The sequence below is a fragment of the Mustela erminea genome, chromosome 3 (assembly GCF_009829155.1).
Source record: "Mustela erminea isolate mMusErm1 chromosome 3, mMusErm1.Pri, whole genome shotgun sequence".
NCBI lineage: Eukaryota > Metazoa > Chordata > Mammalia > Carnivora > Mustelidae > Mustela > Mustela erminea.
The window spans coordinates 92,228,213-92,250,493 of NC_045616.1; the positions used below are offsets into that span (position 1 = coordinate 92,228,213).

At 36.0% G+C, this 22,281-nt stretch overlaps 1 protein-coding gene across 2 annotated transcripts in view; it reads left to right on the forward strand.

Moving 5' to 3' along the window:
- LOC116586568 (serine/threonine-protein phosphatase 2A catalytic subunit alpha isoform) overlaps positions 1–22,281 on the forward strand; it is a 133,647-nt gene that overhangs the window by 44,095 nt on the left and 67,271 nt on the right. The window contains exons 7-13 of one of the 2 annotated variants that reach the window (XM_032336714.1): positions 2,212–2,300; positions 5,234–5,387; positions 5,483–5,811; positions 7,068–7,161; positions 9,692–9,854; positions 10,660–10,757; positions 14,175–14,361. In XM_032336714.1, the coding sequence (XP_032192605.1) occupies positions 2,212–2,300; positions 5,234–5,387; positions 5,483–5,811; positions 7,068–7,161; positions 9,692–9,854; positions 10,660–10,757; positions 14,175–14,303 (1,056 nt within the window). In that variant the 3' untranslated portion in view covers positions 14,304–14,361. Of the gene's footprint in view, positions 1–2,211; positions 2,301–5,233; positions 5,388–5,482; positions 5,812–7,067; positions 7,162–9,691; positions 9,855–10,659; positions 10,758–14,174; positions 14,362–22,281 lie in introns of those variants that run through there. The other variant, XM_032336716.1, reaches the window with a different exon arrangement.

Sequence of the window (22,281 nt, forward strand, 5' to 3'; positions counted from 1 at the left end):
TGACTCCATTTCTGTTCCCAGACAACCTCAGAGTTGCTTTCTATCACCATAGATTAGTTTACATTTTCTAGGATATATATATGGAATTACATAGTATATAATTTTTGATTCAGCATTAAGGTTTAGAGATTCATTCATGTTTTTGTGGGTATCAGTAGCTGATTCCTTTTTATTACTGAGTAGGACTCCATTATAAGGATATACAACAATTTTTAGTCTATTTCCCTGTTTTGGGTTATTTCCTATTTTGGGCTGTTACAAGCAAAATTAATAGGAATGTTCATGTACAAGTCTTTGTAGATGTATATTTTTATTCTTCTGAGTAAATACCTAAGAGTGGAATGGTGGGTTTAAAGTATGTGTATGTTTAATTTTTAAAGAAACTGCCTGTCTGTTTCTCAAAGTATAGTATCTTATATTTTCCAAACTAAGGCATGTATTTAAATTTTCTAATTATATTATTCAAAGAAGGACTAATTTGTCTGCCTCTAGTAGGCTATGACTTTGGCAGAATTTTTAACATTTTAAAAAAGATTTTACTTATTTATTTTTCCGAGAAAAAGAGACACCATGAGTGTTGAGGGGGGAAGGGGCAGAGGGAGAAGCAGACTCCCCACTGAGCAGGGAGCCCAATGTGGGACTCAATCCCAGGACCTTGGGATCATGACCTGAGCTGAAAGCAGACTCTTAACAAACTGAGACACCCAGGTGCTCCAATATGTACTTACTAAGTTTTATTGATGGATTATTATCATATTCTAAAATAAGCACATATTGTTAGCTAGTTGCAGTTTTAAGGGTCTGGGTATTCTCCCATCATAAAATAATGAACTCAATTTTGCTTTGTGAGTCAGTATATTTTTATTGTGGTAAAAAAACACATAACAAGAAATCTACCCTCTTACCAAATTTTAAAATGTGTAGAACAGTACTGTCAGCTCTATTCATATTGTTGTATAGCAGATCTTTACAACTTTTTTCATGAATCAATTTAAACATAAAAATTTTGAAATAAAAATGTAACATTATATTCAATTACCTTGAATTTTCTGGATTTTAATTCTACTCTTCTGTTTGTTTGATCTAGACAAATTACTTGCTTTCTCTGGGGCTCAGTCTCCTTATCTGTACAATGGGGATATAATAATAATACCTACCTGTAGGGTTGTTGTTGGCATCAAGTTATAAGAAAAAGCTAGGTAGAGTATTGTGTGGCACACAGTAAACATCAATAAAAGTTACCAATTATTATTATGTTTTGCCTTCTTCTAAAGGAATAAACGAAAACTATAAGGCAAATGGCTTTTATTCAAATTCTATATTTAATATTTTGGTTAAAAATATCTTCTATTTACAACTAGTTATTTGATTATATATAAATTTATCATGTTCAACTTATTTTAAGAACTCTTCCTTCCATCATCTGTTTTTGTTTTGTGGGGTTTTTGTTTGTTTGTTTCTCTAATTCAGTTGAATGTTACCAAGATAGGGAAACAAAAAAAGAACTGTTCTCATAGTGGAATACTAAAAGATTTTGGGGCTTCAATGTTTGTGAAGTTCTATTATGCCATCAAAAAAGCAATGGAGGTACGCCTGGGTGGCCCAGTTCTTTAAGTGGCTGGCTACCTTTGGCTCAGGTCATGATCCCGGGGTCCTGGAATGGAGTCCTGCATCTGGCTCCTGGCTCAGCAGAAAGCCTGCTTCTTCCTCTCACTTTGCCTGCTGCTCTCTCTGCTTGTGTTCTCTCTCTCTTGCAAATGAATAAATAAAATCTTTTAAAAAAAGAAAAAGAAAAAGCAATGGGTTAGGATTCAGACAATATGAGTTAATAATATAGCAAATCACTGGTCTTCTAGTTCGGTAAAATGGAAATAATAATCCACGAACTTTCCACCTTAGAGTGCTGATAAGAGGATCAAAATGAACTAATTAATTTCTGCTAATTCCAGCAGAAACAGACTGACTTCTGTTTTGGCCAGAATCCTAGGAAATATAACCTATATTAATGCTTTGCAAGTACAAATTTCTTAGGGAAGTAAATGGTCAGAACTCATTGTCAGAAATTCCTAAGCTCTAAATCCGTCTTTTCAAGAATGGTTTTAGTTCCAGGTAATTATTTACTTCTACATATGTCAAATAAATTTAGTTTTTACCTTAGAGAGCTCTGGTTAAGACCTTACTTAAAGTTAGAATCTTTTTTTCATTTTCTAGGCTTGTTTACAAATTGATCCTGCTGAAAGGACATCATCTACTGATCTTTTGCATCATGAGTACTTTACTAGAGATGGATTTATTGAAAAGTAAGCATGTTGAGTGAGTGTGGACTTCTTAGTGTTTTATGTTAGGGAATTTTACTAGCATGAGAATTGCTACATAGGTTAATGTTACACACACAAAAATTCAGTTTAACAAAGACTTAGTTCCTTTATTAACAAGGTCTATGGTAGACTTACAGGTGTCATGAAGAAAATTCTACCCATAAAAATAATTGTAGTTAACATTCATTACAGTTATGTCGTCCTAGGCAGTGTGCTAAGCTCTTTATACATATTTTCAATGGTAATCATAGGCCTGCAGATAGTAAATAAACAATCAGTACTTTTTAGCTTTATTCCCATTTGTACCTTTGACTCAGAATAGTCTGGTTTTTCCTCTTCTGGTAGCATCTCTGACCTATATGTTATAATTGGCTTTTATTTCCCAAATGATTTTTTTTCCTCTGCTTTATTTACTTTCTGTTATAGTGTTTGTTGTCATAGTCTCCCTACCAAAGTGGAAGTTCCCTGAAGAAAGGGAACATGCCTTTAGCCCTTCTGTATAATGGCAATGTAGATTTATAAGTCAGCTGTATTTCTTTTCTTTTAATTTTTTATTAAAATTCAACTTAGTTAACATATAGTGTATTATTAGTTTCAGGGGTAGAGTTTAGTGGTTCATCAGTTGCGTATAACACCCAGGGCCCATTCCATCCCATGCCCTCCTTAATGCCCATCACCCAGTTACCCCATCCCCCCATTTCCCCTCTAGCAACCCTCAGTTTGTTTCCTTTAGTTAGGAGTCTCTTATAGTTTGCCTCCTTCTCTGTTTTCATTTTATTTTGTATTATTTTTTTCTTCCCTTCCCCTATGTTCTTCTGTTTTGTTTCTTAAATTCCACATATGAGTGAAATAATACAGTATTTGTCTTTCTCTGACTGACATTTTCACTCAGCATAATACCCTCTTGTTCCATCCATGTCATTGCAAATGGCAAGATTTCATTCTTTTCGATGACTGAGTAATAGTCCATAGTATATATATACCATAACCTCTTTATCCACTCATTTGTTGATGGACATCTAGGCTTTTTCCATATTTTGGCTAGAATCAACAGTGTTTCTAAAACAAACAAACAAACAACCAAAACCGCAACATTTTCTATTTGGGCTTCAAAAGAAACAGAAATTCTTTTTTTTTTTTTAGGAGTTTATTTATTTATTTATTTGACAGACAGAGATCACAAGTAGGCAGAGAGGTGGGCAGAGAGAGAGGAGGAAGCAGGCTCCCTGCTGAGCAGAGAGCCCGATGCGGGGCTCAATCCCAGAACCCTGGGATCATGATCCGAGCCGAAGGCAGAGGCCTTAACCCACTGAGCCACCCAGGTGCCCCAGAAATTCTTTTTCTTTAATTACAGAGTCATTCAGTTAGCTTTTGGATGTGAGGTCAGAAAAGATGAATGTCACTTTAAAATGTGATGGACTTAAGGTTAGGTATGTTAAAGTCCAGGAACAGCCATTGAAGATAGACTGAACTAGAAAAAGGTGAAAAAAATAGTTTAGAGTACTTAGAACTTTAGGAATTTTAATATAGGGGTGCCTGGGTGACTCAGTCATTAAGCATCTGCCTTCAGCTCAGGTCATGATCCCAGGGTCCTGGGATCGAGCCCTGCATCAGGCTCCCAGCTCAGTGGGAAGCCTGCTTCTTCCTCTCCCACTCCCCCTGCTTGTGTTCCCCTCTAGCTATCAAATAAATAAATAAATAAAATCTTTTTTTTTTTTAAAGAATTTTAATATAGAACAAAACAAGAATTTTGATATAAAACAAAAAAAAAATGAGAAGAAGATATATTCAAAATGCCATTGATGAAGAGAGTGCCCATTACTGAATTTAAAAGTTGCTCCTATCAGTTCTACGTAGACCACATTGATTTCTTTTGGGTTCTTAGATGCTAAGATTTTAGTATGATGGGTGAAAATTCTTGAATTCCAATGATGGAATCCTCGGAAAATGTTTGGGGAAGTCCCTTTCCTTTGATAAGAGGCCTCTCCCTTTCACAGAACCTTCTGCAGTACAAGGGCGTTTTGACAGAAGTCTGACATGTTCTTATTCAGCTAAATGAATCACACTGGTGGTTTTCTTCATCTCTTCACACTACACTTTTCTAGACATACGTCTTGCACAGCTTTGGCAAGATTGGGCTAAACTGGGGAAGAATTTACTCATGGAATGATATTTTAAAATTTCCACAAACTAAGGGATACCTGGCTGTCTCAGTCAGTATAGGACATGACTCTTGATCTTGGGGTGATGAGTTTGAACCCCATACTCGGTGTGCAGCTTAAAGAAAATTAAATTAAATTTCCCCAAACTGATGTTTATAGTTGCTTCAGGGAGGGGAACTGTGTAACTCAGGGCAGGGTAAGGAGACTTTTCAATATAGCCTCCTGAATTTTGAGCCATATGAATGGATTTTCTAATAAAAAATAGGTAACTTAAAAATTCAAACCACAACCAAAATGATCTCCCTTCAATATTAATATATTCTGTTAAATTTTTGTACTAAAAATATTTCTCTAGAATAAGGATTTCAGAAGCCAGTTAGTTCATCTTTTAAGTACTGTAACTTTAAAGAACCACAAAAAGGATTAAATGGCCTGAGTTTTCCTTGAAAGAATAATTTATCAAAATGAAAAATACTTTTATTGAGTAAAGTTTACATCACAAGAGGAATCTTATTCATATAAACTTATTCTGTAAAATTTTATATAGTAAATTCCCATGAAAAAACTTTTGGAAGATGTATCTCTACCAGGAAGCAATTTGAATTAAATATTATACCATCTCTTGGCATTCATTACTGATAGCTTATTTATGCTATAGATATGTAAATTAATTGATTATATGGTCTATTAAAGATAAAATACTTTATCTACATAAATAAAAAGATTATTGGTTGATATTGCTTGTTTTATCAGATTCATACCAGAACTGAGAGCTAAATTACTACAAGAAGCGAAAGTCAATTCATTCATAAAGCTAAAAGAGAATTCTAAAGAAAGTGACCTTATGAAAGATGAAAGAAAAACAACATATACTAATTCACTGCTTGGTACTCCAGTTTTGGGAAAGGTAAAAGCTGTTTTCTTTTTAGCCGGTATAACTGTATCATATCATATCAAAAATAACTATTCTTCTGACTCAGATGTTGGATGTATCTGTTCCAGGAAATAGAAAAAGAGAAAAAGCCCAGGGAGATCAAAGTCAGAGTTATTAAAGTCAAAGGAGGAAAAGGAGATATCTTAGAACCAAACAAGACAGAGTGTGAAGGTGGACATTGTCAACAGGATGCTGTTGAAAATGCTCATGCTATGTCTCAAGATACAAAACCTGTAATCAGTGAACCGCTAAACGCCATCAATCCCGGCACTAATTCTAATAGCATGAAAGATGATCCACACGCTGGAGGTAGTATGATGATGCCACCCATCAATCTAATGAGCAATAATTTGTTGGCTTCAAATCCCAATTCAAATCTTTCCCATCCCAATTCAAGGTGAGTCTAACAGAAAAGAAAGAGAAGCAAATGGATCTAAGTAACAAAATGCTCCTATATAATGGTATTTCAAAGACTGAAGTTCATGGTGTCTGTATGTAAATGGAATTTGAAGATACATTGAAATTATAATCATACAATGGGCCATTACTGTTTGTTAAGAATACTATAGAAGAAATTAATTTTTCTTGCTTATATAGATATTTAATTGTTCACCAGTGCCTCTTATGCCTCATTTAAGAAAGAAAAGACTCTCAGAATAATTTCCTCCCATCTGAAGAGGAAAAAGGTGATGTGATCTAGGGTCTGGTATTGATGTGTCTTAGTATAACATAGTAAGCATTTTGTCTGTGTCATAGCAAATTTTCTAAATGGAGATAGGCTAGTTGAAAATAATCTTTTACAGCCAGTTAGCTTATGAAGTCAAATATTTGGGGAATAAAACAACATATTGGGCCAGTTGTAGATTTAGCTACGATACAGATTTTAAGACCGATGCCATGAGTCTGCTTAAGCAAGGGCAGTGTGTTGTTTAGGAAGGGTCTATCTAGCAAGGCATCAGGGCCAGTCCTAAATTTAGGGAAACTACTGTGAATCAACCTGAGGAAGGAGACTACCTTCAGTATCCCAAACCAATACTAGCAGACTGGTTTAGACTGTAAGTTGTGAAGCTGAGGGGTCTGCAGAGGTGGGCAAGTGGACATTTCTCTTTCAATCCAAAGGTACAGCAGACTACAGACTGCAAGAGCCTATTCATTTTTGAGATGATCCCAACACCATGGTTGCAGTAGCCGTAGTTGTAACCAGAATGGGACAGCAAACTCAGAAATTGAGAAACCCAGTAGTTAGGAGAGCCATATTTATGGGCACCCAGCTGGCTCAGTCTGTAGAGCACATGACTCTTGATCTCAGGGTTGTAAGTTCAAGCCCCGTGTTGGGTGTAGAGCCTACTTAAAGAAAAACAAAAGAGGGGGAGAGAGAGAGCTCCAGATTTAAAGTAGATATAAGTGACTAAGTAGGCCAGCTAGAGTAATCCCACAATATGGTTTTTACCGCTGATGTTAGCCATAAGCAAGTTGTTCTCTGCTCTGTTTTCACCTACGTAGAGCAGTTGGCACTTACACACTCACAATTGCATTTTGGCCACTCACTATTCACACTTTAGACTACCACAATATAACTTCTTCATTATTGAAGCTAAAACAGAAGTACTTCTGGGGAGTTCTAATAACTTTGTATTCATTTTTAAATAATAGGTTGACTGAACGAGCAAAAAAGAGACGTACTTCTTCACAATCTATTGGACAGCTTATGCCTAATAGCAAACAAGAGGATATAAGTCCCACTCAAGTAAGGCAAGAAGTTAGTCATTAAAACATGGCTTCTTCTTTTTTTGCGGGGGGAGTTAAGATTCTTATTTATTTATTTGACACAGAGAGAGAGTCCACAAAGCAGCGGAAGTGGCAGAGGGAGAGGAAGAAACAGGTCCCTGCTGAGCAGGGAACCTGATGAGAGGCTCTATCCCACAGATGCTTTACTGAATGATCCACCCAGGAGCCCCTAAAACATGGCCTCTTTCAACATTATCCTTGACTCCCTCCTCACCAAATCCTTGTTTTCTATATTTGGGGCTCTAGCCTGGGTGGCTCACTTGGTTAAGCGTCCAGCTCTGGATTTCAGCTTAGGTCATGATCTCAGGGTCATGAGATTGAGCCCCTCAGTGGGCTCCGCACTGAGTGTGTAGTCTCCTTGATGTTCTCTCTCTCTCTCTCTCCTTCTGTACTTCGCCACCCGCTCAAATACACAATCTCTCTAAAATAAAATTTAAAAAATAATTTTTAAAAATGTGCTTTTAGCTTTTTTTTTTTTTTTAAGATTTTATTTATTTATTTGACAGACAGAGATCACAAGTAGGCAGACAGGGAAGCAGAAAGAGAGGAGGAAGCAGGCACCCTGCCAAGCAGAGCAGAGAGCCTGATGCAGGGCTCAATCCCAGGACCCTGGGATCATGACCTGAGCCGAAAGCAGAAGCTTTAATCTACTGAGCCACCCAGGCCACCTAGCTTTTTTTTCTGAGATGAAAATAAGTCATCATTTCCTTAGTGCTTTCACAATTTTGGTTAATTTCTTAAAATTTGATTTGTGTATTTTATGTGTGACTTGCACAAAAAAAGTTAAGATTTTCACCCTTCAAAGTTACAAGACTTGGGGCACCTGTTGGCTCAGTCAGAACAGCATACAACTCTTGATCTCAGGGTCATGAGTTTGAGCCCCACATTGGTTGTAGAGATTACTTTAAAAAAAAAAAAAAAAAAAAGAGGTTGCCTGGGTGGCTCAGTGGGTTAAGCCGCTGCCTTCGGCTCAGGTCATGATCTCAGGGTCCTGGGATCGAGTCCTGCATCGGGCTCTCTGCTCAGCAGGGAGCCTGCTTCCTCCTCTCTCTCTCTCTGCCTGCCTCTCTGCCTACTTGTGATCTCTCTCTCTCTCTGTCAAATAAGTTAAAAATCTTAAAAAAAAAATTTTAAAAATTAAAAAAAGAAGGAAAAAATCTTAAAAAAAAAGTTACAAGACTTTTTGGTCTTTCACTCCCCCAAAAATGTTTTTAACATTTTATAGATTAAAGGCAATTACCAAATAGATACATCAGATCTTTTACTAGAAAAATGTAATCCGTGTCATTCATTCCCTCATTTTTTACATAGGGAAATAGCTGATTGAAAATCGAAGCATAATGTTATTTATAATAATAAAAAATAGAGAGTAACACAAATCTATCTAAGAGCAAGTGACCCAGTAAGCATATTAACATAAAGCCACACAGTGGGATACTACACATTGCATGGTGGTAGAGTGTTCATTAACTTTGGAGAGTTTTTATTGACTGTTACCAAATGAGCAAAAATAGGTAAAAAAAAAAAAATAGGTTTACCTATTTTTAAAAAATAAAATACAAAGTTTATTTACTTAAAAAATTTTAAATTTAAAAAATTTTAAAATATTTTAAATTTAATAATTTTAAAATTTAAAATTTTTAAATATTAAAAAATAAAAACAAAAAGGTTTTCTAGAATCCTGGGCTCTCCCTGTGTCCAGAGTACATCATTTTGTAAATAGAAAAATAAATTAATAAAATGAGCTAAGTAATTTGTCCAAAGTCAGGGTACAATGAAGAGGATTATAAATTAAAAGTTAAGATGATAGTTCTCCTGATCAACACTATTATTCTTAGAATATCCAGTATATTTTTAAAAGTTTGCTTTATGAAACTTTTATTGGAATTTGATGTTTATGTGTTTAAATGGTATTCTACTTTTTTTTTTTTTTTTTTTAGATTTTTATTTGTTTATTTGAGAGAGAAAGAGATGGAGCATACAAGTGGGCAGTAGGGCAGAGGGAGAGGGAGAAACAGACTCCCAGCTGATCAGGGAGCCCTATGTAGGGCTTGATCCCAGGACCTCTGGATCATAATCTGAGTTGAAGGCAGCTGCTTAACCCAGTGAGCCACCGAAGCACCCCAGATTTCTATTTATTAATTATTAAAATAACTTTGCAAATATAGACATTTTATGCCATCTTACTTATTACCTCCCAAATGGATGGCAATTTTAGGCTTATCATTCAAAAAACAGGTATACTGGGCATCTGGATGGCTCAGTGGGTTAAAGCCTCTGCCTTAGGCTCAAGTCATGATCCCAGTGTCCTGGGATCAAGTACTGCATCAGGCTCTCTGCTCAGCAGGGAGCCTGCCTCCTCCTCTCTCTCTGCCTTCCTCTCTGCCTACTTGTGATCGCTGTCAAATAAATAAATAAAATCTTTTTAAAAACCCAAAACAGTTATACATCTTTTTTTCAAATTAACTCTTGTTTATTTGCTTGTTTAGAACCAAATGGAGAAGAGTGTATTTAATGAGCGAACAGGTCCAAATGACCAAATGGCAAATGGAAACAAAAGAAAGCTGAATTTTTCCAGATCTGACAGGAAGGAATTCCATTTCCCAGAACTACCTTTCACGGTACAGCCCAAGGAGGTGAAAGGAATGGAAGGTACGTATTTGTCGTCCAGCTTTAAAAATTTTCAGATAGTATCTTTTATAAGAAGATCTTTTTTTGTAAGATAACTTACATTTATGATGTGATTTAGATAAAAGATAGTAAATTGCTGTGAAAAATATCAGCTGAGGAGAGATTTTTCTCTCATAGTCAAATAAGGGGTAAGACTTGAAGGAGAGAATTTTTAAAGAAGAATTGAGAACACTTTAAAATGCATATTTTTCCTTGGCTCAATGAAACTTCAGGACAGTATTTGAGGAATGTGGTTTTGGTTTGGTCTACGATCTAGAGCAAATCAATTTCCTTTGTTTCCCCATGAATTTTGCCCAGATAATAGTAGGAATGTATGTGCTTCAGACATTCAAAATTTAGTAAATTAAGATTTATAACATGTACTGAGCTCTTAAAATGAAACTTTTTTTTTTTTTTTTTTTGCACAGTAAATGTTTTGTTTCTTTGAAGAATAGTGACACCTTGTGAAAAGTAACTATAATAGCAAGAAAATAGCACTTGTACAGTTCAAAAGGAATTATCTGATCCACTTAACAGTTATGGGCAGAATTTTTAAAAAATAAATGTCTTCTTTTAATACCTGGTAGGCTATTTGTAAAGTTATAAAATAGATCATTTATGATTGGCATATTTTACCATTACAACTGATGATTTATTCAGTTCCATTATAATAAACTGAGAAATTGACTTTAGTAGATATCAGAATTTCTATTTGAAACTCTTAGAAAGGAAAGTAAAATTTAAAGGTAGGAATAACAAGTTGTCATTGTATATATTTCTGCAAAAGTTAAACAGATAAAAGTGCTGAAGAGGGAATCAAAGAAAACAGATTCATCTAAAATACCAACTTTACTTAATGTGGATGAAAATCAAGAAAAACATGAGGTAAAACTTTTCTGTTTATAGTTTTAGTATGGAATGTCATTTGGAGCCCTTGACTTGGTATGTAAATTTAGTTATTACTATTGGAAAGTTATATAAAAATTCAAAGTTATGTAGTCTTTGAACATGAGAAATAGGTCTGTATTCTCTTAAAATGACATGTTAAATAAAAGTTATTTTGGGGGGGTAATCAATACCAGCCCTCATTTGAAGGTTGAGTGATTAGAATATATGGTACCCAGGGAAAGTATTATGTATGTTATGTGTATTACATAATATTGGGCAGGTAAACCATGCCAGAGGAAACAAATAATGTTGTGAACATATAGTTATACTAGCCACAGGAACGTATGTATTTATCATTAGATCCTCCCTTCCTGTTTTCAGTTTATCTTTGCTGTCCACCTATTGTTCTATATAAGATTTGTTCTCAGCCAGCTATCAGATAACTGTTTTAAAATGTCCCAGTCCTGGGGCGCCTGCGTGGCTGAGTGGGTTAAGCCTCTGCCTTCGGCTTGGGCCCTGATCTCGGGGTCCTGGGATCGAGTCCTGCATCAGGCTCTCTGCTCAGCAGGGAGCCTGCTTCCTCCTCTTTCTCTGCCTGTTTCTCTACCTGCTTGTGATCTTTGTCTGTCAAATAAATAAATAAAATCTTCATTTAAAAAAAGATGTTTGGGGCACCTGGGTGGCTCAGTTGGTTGGGCGACTGCCTTCGGCTCAGGTCATGATCCTGGAGTCCCAGAATTGAGTCCCACATCGGGCTCTCTGCTCAGCAGGGAGTCTACTTCTCCCTCTGACCTATCTCCTCTCTATCTCTCTCAAATAAATAAATAAATCTTAAAAAAAAAAAAAGTCCCAATCCCTACCCACCAGAGTCTTGGATTTTATTCAGAAATCTTGAAGATCCTCAGTACCCAAATGCATACTCTCTAAAGACACTCTTTAAGGGAGGGGAATTGTGCTCAGCACCCACTTAATTAAATCATGTAGATGGCCTTCTATTCTACACATTTATAAGGTCATCAATTTCATTATATCAGTTTCTTTTTTTTTTTTTTTAAGATTTTTTATTATTCATTTGACAGAGAGAGATCACAAGTAGGCAGAGAGACAGGCAGAGAGAGAGAGAGGAGGAAGCAGGCTCCCTGCTGAGCAGAGAGCCCGATGCGGGACTCGATCCCAGAACCCTGGGATCATGACCTGAGCCGAAGGCAGCAGCTTAACCCACTGAGCCACCCAGGCGCCCCAGTTTCTTATTTTATAAATAAAATTGCTTACATTTTTTATTCATGATAAAGTTAGTGCATAGTTATTAAGGAAATTTGGAGAAATTAGAAAAATAGCGAAACTTCCAAACCATATTAAAGGTATTTTCCCTATGTCTATTCAGTCTCTAAGTCATTTGGATTAAAGAGTTACCAGATAACTGTTCTGTTCATCTTCATATTGATGCTTGTGCCTTATTTTTGGCTTAGAACTTAAGAATTCCATAGTCCTCTTTGCAGGAAAGAGATATTTTCTAGACAGAACAAGAAAGTCTTTAATGGTCATCTTTTAGTTCACTATAGGAAGTGATAAGGTGGCTTTAAATTCTTAAACTTGGGTGACTTACTGATGTCCCAGGATGTTGAGCAGCACACCCTTTGCATACTTTTTGAATGACTAAAACGAGACTCCTGAGTTTGTGTATTAGGCTCCCAGTAGTGTGCTGCCTGTGTTTATCCTATGAGAGCGTCTGGCACTAAATTTATATTCCAACACAGAAAGAAAGGAACTCTTCAGACAGTTCTTTCATTTAAAAAATACATAAATAAATTGGAAGGGGAAACATCTCCTTGCTTATGTGGTGTAGAACTGTGTAAAAGTGACCTTTTTAAGAGTGACCTTGAAACAGAGTTATTAGAGTAGTCATCAACGATGGTTGTAGTTTCTTTGTGTTATCTCTTCATATGCAGTTCTGAGACGCCAGTGAAATTGCATGTAAGGCTAGTCCAAACACTTTCAATACATTAATGCCAGAATTAGGAAAATGTCCTAAATTATGAGTTGGTAGTTTGTTACTTTAAAGATTTTGTTTATTTATTTCACAGACAGAGATCACAAGTAGGCAGAGGCAGGCAGAGAGAAGTGGGGGAAGGAGGCTCCCTGCTGAGCAGAGAGCCCTATGCAGGGCTCCATCCCAGGACCCTGGGATCATGACCTGAGCCAAAGGCAGACGCTTTAACCCACTAAGCCACCCCGGCACCCCAGTAGTTTGTTACTTTAAAGCACAAGAGTACGACATGTTTTTAGAAGTACAAGATAGGAAATAGCAACCTTTTTGTTATATTCTTGGCTGTGTCATTGACTTGGTTTTGAGTTACCTACTCAGATCCAAGTGTTTCCTAGTTGTACCTTCAATTCTTTCAGACATCTTAAATGTATACTGAATTAGTATATACATACCCTGAATAGATAATATGATCTAAGAGAAAACCTAAATTACTGCTGATGAGTTAGATAAGAGAGGAAAAAGTCCACACAAAGCCACCTTCCATTCTGTCATGATGATCATGAGTAATACTTTGCTAAGTAGTCTCCCTTATAAAACAAACCCCAGTTGCAAAATACAAGTGCTTATCTGTGGCTGTATTTCCTTAGCCAAAGAGTCACCATTTCCTCAATTAAGGTACTGTTTTTATTTACTTTTTGGAATACAGGAAATGTACAAACTGAAAGGAAGAAGAACCTGCCAGATGTAGAGTAGAAAATGCAGCTGCTGGAAAATTCAGGGAATCCCAGAATTGTTGAATGGTTTTAAATAATCCTTTTTATTAATATTACATACATGAAAAAATACTGACTAGAGAATTCTACAGATATATCATAAATCCTGTGTAGTTATATGTATATTCACCTAAATTTGTTTTTACATTAATCTTTAAATTATTCATGTTTTCTTGATTTGAACACTAAACAAATTGTCTGACTGGTACATCCTAATAAAACAGCAACTTATGTTGAATCAAATAATTTTATTTGATCTATTATCTTAGTTATGTATGATTAATGGTCATTCTTAGCTTTGGTTCAGAACTTTATAATTATAGAAGGAAAAGTTTCAAATTGTGTAATGAAGTGAGTCCCAGTGTCTGGGAGCACCAAACATTTTTGAACAATTATACTTGATAAGCATGAATTATGGATTTGGTTCCACACTGAACTTTCTAGAACAGCATTTAAACATATCATGATGTGCATTTAAAAGGGCAGAAGTAGAGGAAAATATTGAAACAAATCTTTTGGCTTGACCAGCACATTTATCAATTAGTAGTTTACATAGAATATATTGTTAACATATAACTTAATACAGTCAAAGTTTTGGCAGCATATATTTTAGTTCTTATTGCTGGTTCTTATTGGCTTGGTTTCTGATTTTAGGGTGGAGATGGCCATTTTAAGGGGAAGAATTTGAAGAGAAACAGATTTTTTTTTTCTGGTAGTGTCTTTTCTTTTAAAGCTGAAAAATACAAATTGGCAAGTCTTATCTTATATACAATAGAAATGTAACATGGGCTACTAAGACAGCCACACGTCTTACATTAGCATCCTCCAGCTTTGTTTTGTCAGCAAGCCATTCACTCTTTTCTTATTTTTCTTCTAAGATTTCTGTTGGTTTAGAATTATGAAGTCATCTCCTCTCTCTGCCTGCTTCTTTACTTGCCATGATTACTGAGTAAGTAACACATACTGTCATGACACACCCTGTACTTAGGCTGATCTCTGCCCTCTGCTAGTCACATAACCTTTAGTGTGTTTTATTTCCTACTAATGCTCAGGCTTCCTGAAGTGAGTTCTACTGAGCAGAGAGCCCAATGTGGGGCTCGATCCCAGGACCCTGGGATCATGACCTGAGCTGAAGGCAGAGGCTTTAACCCACTGAGCCACCCAGGCGCCCCCTGAAGTGAGTTCTTAATGAAATATCTGACCCATTGTTTTAAAGGCTGTTCTTTCCCTTCCATGGTTAAAAATACATTCTTAGCTGTAAAGGCATTTGTAGCATTTATAAAATACCTGAAAATTATTCAAATGTTAGCTAAATTCTTTATTTCTTTTTCTTTTGTTTTTATTTAAATTCCACTGAGTTGAGAATTCTTTTATTCTTTTAAACAACTCCCAGTACTCTTCCAGTTTCCTAGTTCCATCTATAGTGCCTTTTATGTGGTACAGACTTTTTCTATTCCAAATTATATACAACCCATAAATGCACACTAAGAAAATTCTTGATTTTACTATTCTTCAAAAAACGACAACAATCAAAAAGGATTATCTGGTGTTTTACCAGGGATGTACCTGATTTGTATTTACTAAATAGATATGAAAAACAAAAGAAAACATTTCTTTATTACACTATTGTAGTCTCTTTTCATCTCATTTTAAGGTTGATTAGAATTCATACCTGAGATTGTTAAACATAAGATACCATTCTAACAGAACTCCTGTTACTTTTAGCAACTAATCTCCAGGGAAATTAAAACTTGTTCCCTCTAGTAGGTTCAACAGATAACAAGTCTGCCTCTTATCTGTTCCATTTGTATATTTGTTGATCTTACATCAGTATCATTGGATTCAATTTCTACAAAAATGCTTACTTGGATTTTAATTGGGATTGTGTTAAATCTGTATACATCAATTTGAGGAAAATTGGTATTTTATTTTTAAGATTTTATTTATTTATATGACAGAGAGATCACAAGTAGGCAGAGAGGCAGGCAGATAGAGAGGGGGAAGTAGGCTCCCCGCTGAGCAGAGAGCCCAATGTAGGGCTCAATCCCAGGACTCTGAGATCATGACCTGAGCTGAAGGCAGAGGCTCAACCCACTGAGCCACCCAGGTGCCCTGAAAATTGGTATCTTAATAATATTAAGTCTCGCAATACATGAGCATGGTATAAACTCTCCATTTATTTAGATCTTTAATTTCTTATTTAGATCTTTAATTTCTAATATTTTACAGAAGTCTTATACATTATTCACTAAATTTATTTCTATATGTTTTGGTTTTTTGATGCATTATTAATGGTATTTTTTAAAATATCTTCTAGTTAGTTTTGCTAATATACAGAAGTACAATTTGTTTTTCTATATTGATCTTGTATTCTGAGACTTTGCAAAATTCGTTTATTGGTTCTAGTAGGTTTCCTTGCCTCGTTCCTTTATTTGTTCCTTCCTTTCTTCCTTCTTTTTTTTTGGTCTATTCCTTATGATTTTCCACATAAGTAATCATAACATCTACAGATAAAAATAGTTTTACTTCTTCCTTTCCAATGTATGCTTTTTATTACTTTTTCTCACCTTGTTGTACTGACTAGGACATGTGATAATATTGAACAGAAGTAGTGAGAGTGGACATCCATACCTTTTTTTCCTATACCAGAGGAAAAACATTCAGCTTTTTCCCATTAAGTATGATATTAGTTATAGATTTTATGTAGATGATTTTTATTACATTAATTTTATTACATTAAGAAAGGTTCCTTCTGGGGCGCCTGGGTGGCTCAGTGGGTTAAGCCGCTGCCTTCGGCTCGGGTCACGATCTCACGGTCCTGGGATCGAGTCCCGCATCGGGCTCTCTGCTCAGCAGGGAGCCTGCTTCCCTCTATCTCTCTCTCTGCCTGCCTTTCTGTCTACTTGTGATCTCTCTCTGTCAAATAAATAAATAAAATCTTTAAAAAAAAAAAAGGGTTCCTTCTGTTTCTCTTTGCTCAGTGTCCTTATTAAGAAAAGGCATTAAACTTTGTTAAATTCTTCTCCCATGTCAACTGAGATGTTTATATGTTTTTCTTCTTTATTCTGTTATTGTGAATTATATTAACTGATATTTGACTGTTAAATCAACTCTACATTTCCAGGATTAAATTCCACTTGATCCTTTTTATGTTATTTTGGATTTGATTGGTTAATATTTTATTAAGGATTTTGGCACTTACATTAATGAAGGATTTTAGTCCCTTTTTTTCCTTTTATTGTCCTTGTTTAGTTTTGGTATCTGTCTTAATGGTGCTTTATAACTAGTTGGGAAGTGTTCCCTCTTTCTTTCTTTTCTGAAAGAATTTGTGTAGGATTGATTTTATATTCTCCTTAAATGTTTGCTAGAACTCACCACAGAGGCCAGTGAAGCCTGGAATTTTCTTTGTGGAAGTATTTTAATATACAAATTCAATTTCCTTAAATTTATTTAATAAATATAGAAATATCCACATCTCTTATTTCTCTTTGTATCAGTTTTGGTAATTTGCCTCTTTCAGAGGATTTATTCATTTCATCAAAGTTGCTGATTTTATTGGCATAACATTGATTATCATTTTTCTCTTGTTATTTTAAAGTTGGTAAGATCTAAGGGTAGGATGTCCCCTTTATCGTTTCTTGTATTGGTGATTTGTGTTTTCTTTTTTCTTGGTAACTCTAGCTACAGGTTTATCAGTTTTAATAATTTTTTTCAGAGAACCAGCTTTTGATTTCATTGATTATTTCTATTGTTTTTTGCCAGTTTTATTGATTTATGATCTATTGATTTATCTTTGTTATTTTTCCCTCTTTTTATTTTGGGTTTAATTTGTTCTTTGTGATGTTGTGATATAAGAAATTTGTGTGTTTGGCCTTCATCACCTGTTCCTGGCACAGAGTTCCTAAAAACACTTATAATTTTCTAACTAATGGGGATGAGAAGAGCATCTTTTGTTATTCATATTCAATTCCTTACAACCATCCCTGATTTTCATTTATTTACTTATTTATTTTTAAGTAATCTCTACGTCCAATATGGGGCTCAAATTTACAACCCCGAGATCAAGAGTCACTTGCTATACCCACTGAGCCAGCCAGGCACCCCTATATCTAAGTTTATGATAATGAAACTCCTTTTAACCACACCTGAGTTTATGCTAATGAGTTGTGACTCCAAGAGTAAGGGGGCTGGTTCCCAGAGAAACTATCCCTGTGACAAAAGGATTAAAATTTTCAGGTCTGACCTCTAGGAGGAGGAGAAAGACTAGAGATTGAACTCATCACCAATAGCCAAAGATTTAACTGATCATGTCTATATAATGGACCCTCCATGAAAGCCCTAAACAAAGGTTAGGAGAGCTTTCCAGTTGGTCAATACGTTGAGGTCTTGGGAGAATGACACGCCCAGAGAAAGCATGGAAAATCTGCCCTTCTTCCCACATATTTTGGCATATGCATCTCTTTCATTTGGCTGTTTCTGAATTTATCCTATACAAAAACTGATAATACCAAGTAAAGCACTTTCCTGAGTTCTGTGAGCCATTCTAGCAAATTATTAGACCCAAGAAGGAGGTTGTGGGAACTCCTGATTTATAGCCAGTTGGTGAGAAATAGAAGAGGCCCAAACTTGTGACTGGAGTCTGGAATGGGGGACAGTCTTGGACTGAACCTGTAACCTGTGGGCTAACTCCAACTAGTGTCATAAATGTTATGAGTAGAGGAAGCAGTTTTTTCACTTACTTTTCTTTTCTAGTTCCTGAAGGTGGAGCTGGGATCAATGAAAATCTTTTCTTATATGATCAGTCAATAATCCTTTAAATGTCCCTTTAACTGCAGGCCACAAATTTAAATGGTATTATTTCAATCAGTTAAAAATATTTCCTAATTTCCCTTAAGATTTCTTTGGAAATGTGTTGTTTGAGGGGTAGCTGGGTGGATCAGTCAGTTGGTTAAGGGTCTGATTTCAGCTCAGGTCATGATCTCAGAGTTCTGGGATGGAGCCCCACATTGGCCTCCATGCTCAGCAGGATATCTGCTTGTCCCTCTGCCCCTCCCCCTGCTCATGGTCTTTCTCTGTCAAATGACTAAATAAAATATTTTTTAAAAAGGTGTGAGTTGTCCAATTATCAACTATTTAGGTCTGTTTCAAGTATCTTAGTGTTTTCATTTTTTAATTTAATTCCATTTTAATTTAATTTAATTACATTATGGTCAGAGAATATATTATTTCAGCCCTTTTAAATCCATTAAGACTTATTTTATGTCCCAGAATATGGTCTATCTTAGTGAATGTTGAATGATCTTGAAAAGAATGTATACACTTGAAAAGAATTTTTCTTCTTTTTAAAGTTTTACTTACTCATTTTTAAAGTTTTACTTATTCATTTTAGAGAGAGAGAAAGTGGAGGGGAGGGGCAGAGGGAGACAGAGAAAGGATCTCAAGCAGACTCTGTGCAGAGTCTGGGGCTATATCCCATAACCATGAGATCTTGATCCAGGCTGAAACCAAAAGTCAGATGCTCAAATGACTCAACTACCCAGGCACCCCTTGAAAAGAATTATTCTTTTTTTTTTTAAAGAAGATTTTATTTATTTATTTGACAGAGATCACAAGTAGACAGAGAGGCAAACACAGAGAGAGGAGGAAGCAGTCTCCCTGCTGAGCAGAGAGCCCAAATCGGGGCTCGATCCCATGATCCTGGGATCATGACCCGAGCCGAAGGCAGAGGCTTCAACCCACTAAGCCACCCAGGTGCCCTGAAAAGAATTATTCTTGAAAATACATGTATTTTGCTGAAGTTGGGTGTAGTATTCTATAAATGACAATTAGGTCAAGTTGCTTGATCGTGTATTTAGGTCTCATATCTTTACTGATTTTTAGTCTACCTGTCTTATCAGCTGCTGATGGGGGAATACTGAAATCTTTATGTCTGTAGATTTGTCTGTTTCTCCTTTCCATTCTATTAGTAGTTGCTTTATGCATTTTGAAGTTCTATTATTAGGTGCATATATATTTAGGGCCTTTATATTTCTGATGAAAACAGTTGTTTTACATGTTTTGTCCGGTTTTATTATTGCTTAAGTTAAGACCAATACCTGCTACTCCATCATGACTAGAACTAGAGGTTCAGTTTAAGAGCTTTGGTAGTGGAGGGGTGCCTGGATGACTCAGTTGGTTAAGCATCTGCCTTTAGTTCAGGTCATGATCTCAGGGTTCTGGGATTGAGTCCTGCGTCAAGCTCCCGGCTTAATCCCAGGACTCTGAGATCATGACCTGAGCTGAAGGTAGACACTTAAATGACTGAACCACCCAGACATCCCACATATGACTCTGTCTTATAAATATTTGTTATAAAGCATTTTAAAAAAACAAATTGTTGAAATAATGAGTTACTTACATCAACTGAAAATGTTTCATGGTGGCTAGAACATGATGACATTAAGATGGAGCTTGGAGGGGCCCCTGGTGGCTCAGTGGGTTAAAGCCTCTGCCTTCAGCTCAGGTCATGATCCCAGAGTCCTGGGATTGAGCCCTGCATCGGGCTCTCTGCTGAGCAGAGAGCCTGCTTCCCCCCTCTCTCGGCCTACTTTTTATCTCTGTCAAATAAATAAATAAAATCTTAAAAAAAAAATGGAGCTTGGAGAATCTTCTTTTTCTTTAAGTTTTTTTTTTTTTTAAGGTTTTATTTATTTATTTGAGAGAGAGAGGAGGAGCACAAGTGGGCAAAGCGGCAGGCAGAGGAAGAGGGAGAAACAGGATCCCCACTGAACAAGGAGCCCGATGCGGGTCTTGATCGTAGGACCCTAGGATCAGGACTTGAGCCAAAGGCAGATGCTTAACTGACTGAGCCATCCAAGCACCCCAGAGCTTGGAGAATCTTTGAAAGATGATATAGTCCTGATTTCTGTGTTTAAGTTATTTCTATTCCATTCCTATGGCACTTTTATTGACTCTCACAGAGGAGTTGGATTTCCAAGGCCTGAGTAACGGTAGTTTATAGTTTCAGTGCTCACTAAGGCCCCAAATGTGGTAGACTGCTGATGCAGAGTTGACATTTTCATCAAACTCATGGTTGAGAAAGTCATACTTTTTAAGTGCATAGTTCTGTAAATAGGAAAATCTGAAGCAAATACATAGGGATGCCAAGAAGAGGACAATTTAGCTTAATACAGAATTGCACAGCTGTCCAAAGTATAAATTGAAGGACCCTAAATGGAAATTGGCCTATGTTAGTGAAACTACCAGCAGAATTGCATAGGAAAATGGTCAAGAAATTTTAGGTGATGTATGAACCATAAATCACAAGATAATACAAAACAACAAGAAAGCATTCTTTTCATTTTAATAAAAAGCAAAAATATAGAAACAAATAAAATATCCTACTATCCCACTAGTCTCCTAACTGCCTATATTCTCCCCGTACAATGTTAGGAAAAGATGGTAACTGGTGGGTCTCTAAAAGCAGAGAATTATAATGATTTCTCTTCTTTTCTAAAAAAAGTAATCCTGAAGTCAGATAATGAGAAGTATGTACTTAAAATGGGTGAGATGAAAGCCAAACTAAAAGAGAACAGAACAAAACTAGTTGTAGCTGTGGCTTATTCAGTCTTGCCTAATATATTGTCATTCATCCTAAGATTGCTGAGAAATAGTTGCTATAGATTAGCTATGAGTGATTATTAAGGAGACCTCCCAGAAGGCATACAAATGTAGTACCCTTCTTTAAAATGTCATTGGCAAGGGTGCCTAGATGGCTTAGATAGTTGTGTCTGACTCTTGGTTTTGGTTCAAGTAATGACCTCATGGGTCATGAGATTGAGCCCCATGTTGGTCTCCACACTTAGCTGGGAGTCTGCTTGAAAATTCTCTCCCTCTCCCTCTGCCTCTCCTACCACCTCTACTCACTCACTCTCTCTCAAATAAATAAATAAATCTTGAAAAAAAAAAGAAATGTTATTGGGAAAAAGAAAGAGAATAGATTTATTTTCTTTAATTTTGAAATCTGAAGACCTAAGAAAAATCACCAGACGGTTGATTTATAGCTGTCTGGAGGGATGGTGGACAATAATCATCATGAATTTTTTTTTATCTGGTTAGTTTCTCCTAATAATAGCTTAGTGGGCCCTGTAAACAAAGGGAAAGCAAGAGATATAATGGCTTTGTAGTTTAAATAATCAAAAAGCATTTGGACTCAGTTTTTAGACCTTCTCTTTTCTGTCTGTACTCCTGGGTGAACTCATCCAGATTCATGGTCTTAAATACTGTTTACTTACTGAGTATTCTCAGTTCTCTCTCTCCAGCCTGGATTTGACCCCTAAACTCTATACTCACATTTCCAATTTCCCATTCAACTGCTCCACTGAGACATATAATAGGTATCTCCAACTTCACATGTCCAGAATTAAGGTCCTGATCTCTTCCTTACTCCCTCCTAGATCCTCCATATTTCCCACATCTTAGTTAAGGGTAACTCCATTCTTCCATTGGCTCAGGGGAAATATCTTAGAGTAATCCTTGACTTCTCTTTTTCTCTTATACCCTACACAGCTATACCTTGAAAGAATTTCCAGAATTTGAGTACTTTTTATTCCTCAATTCCTATGCACATTTCTTGCCCATTGTACAGGACAACCTCCTTACTGGCTTTTACTCATATCTAAAGCCATCTCTACTTAAAATTATAACTTTTACCATTCCTATTATCTTTTTAAACTTTTTCATATAGCATTTCTCTACCTGACAAGTTACATAACTTTACTTA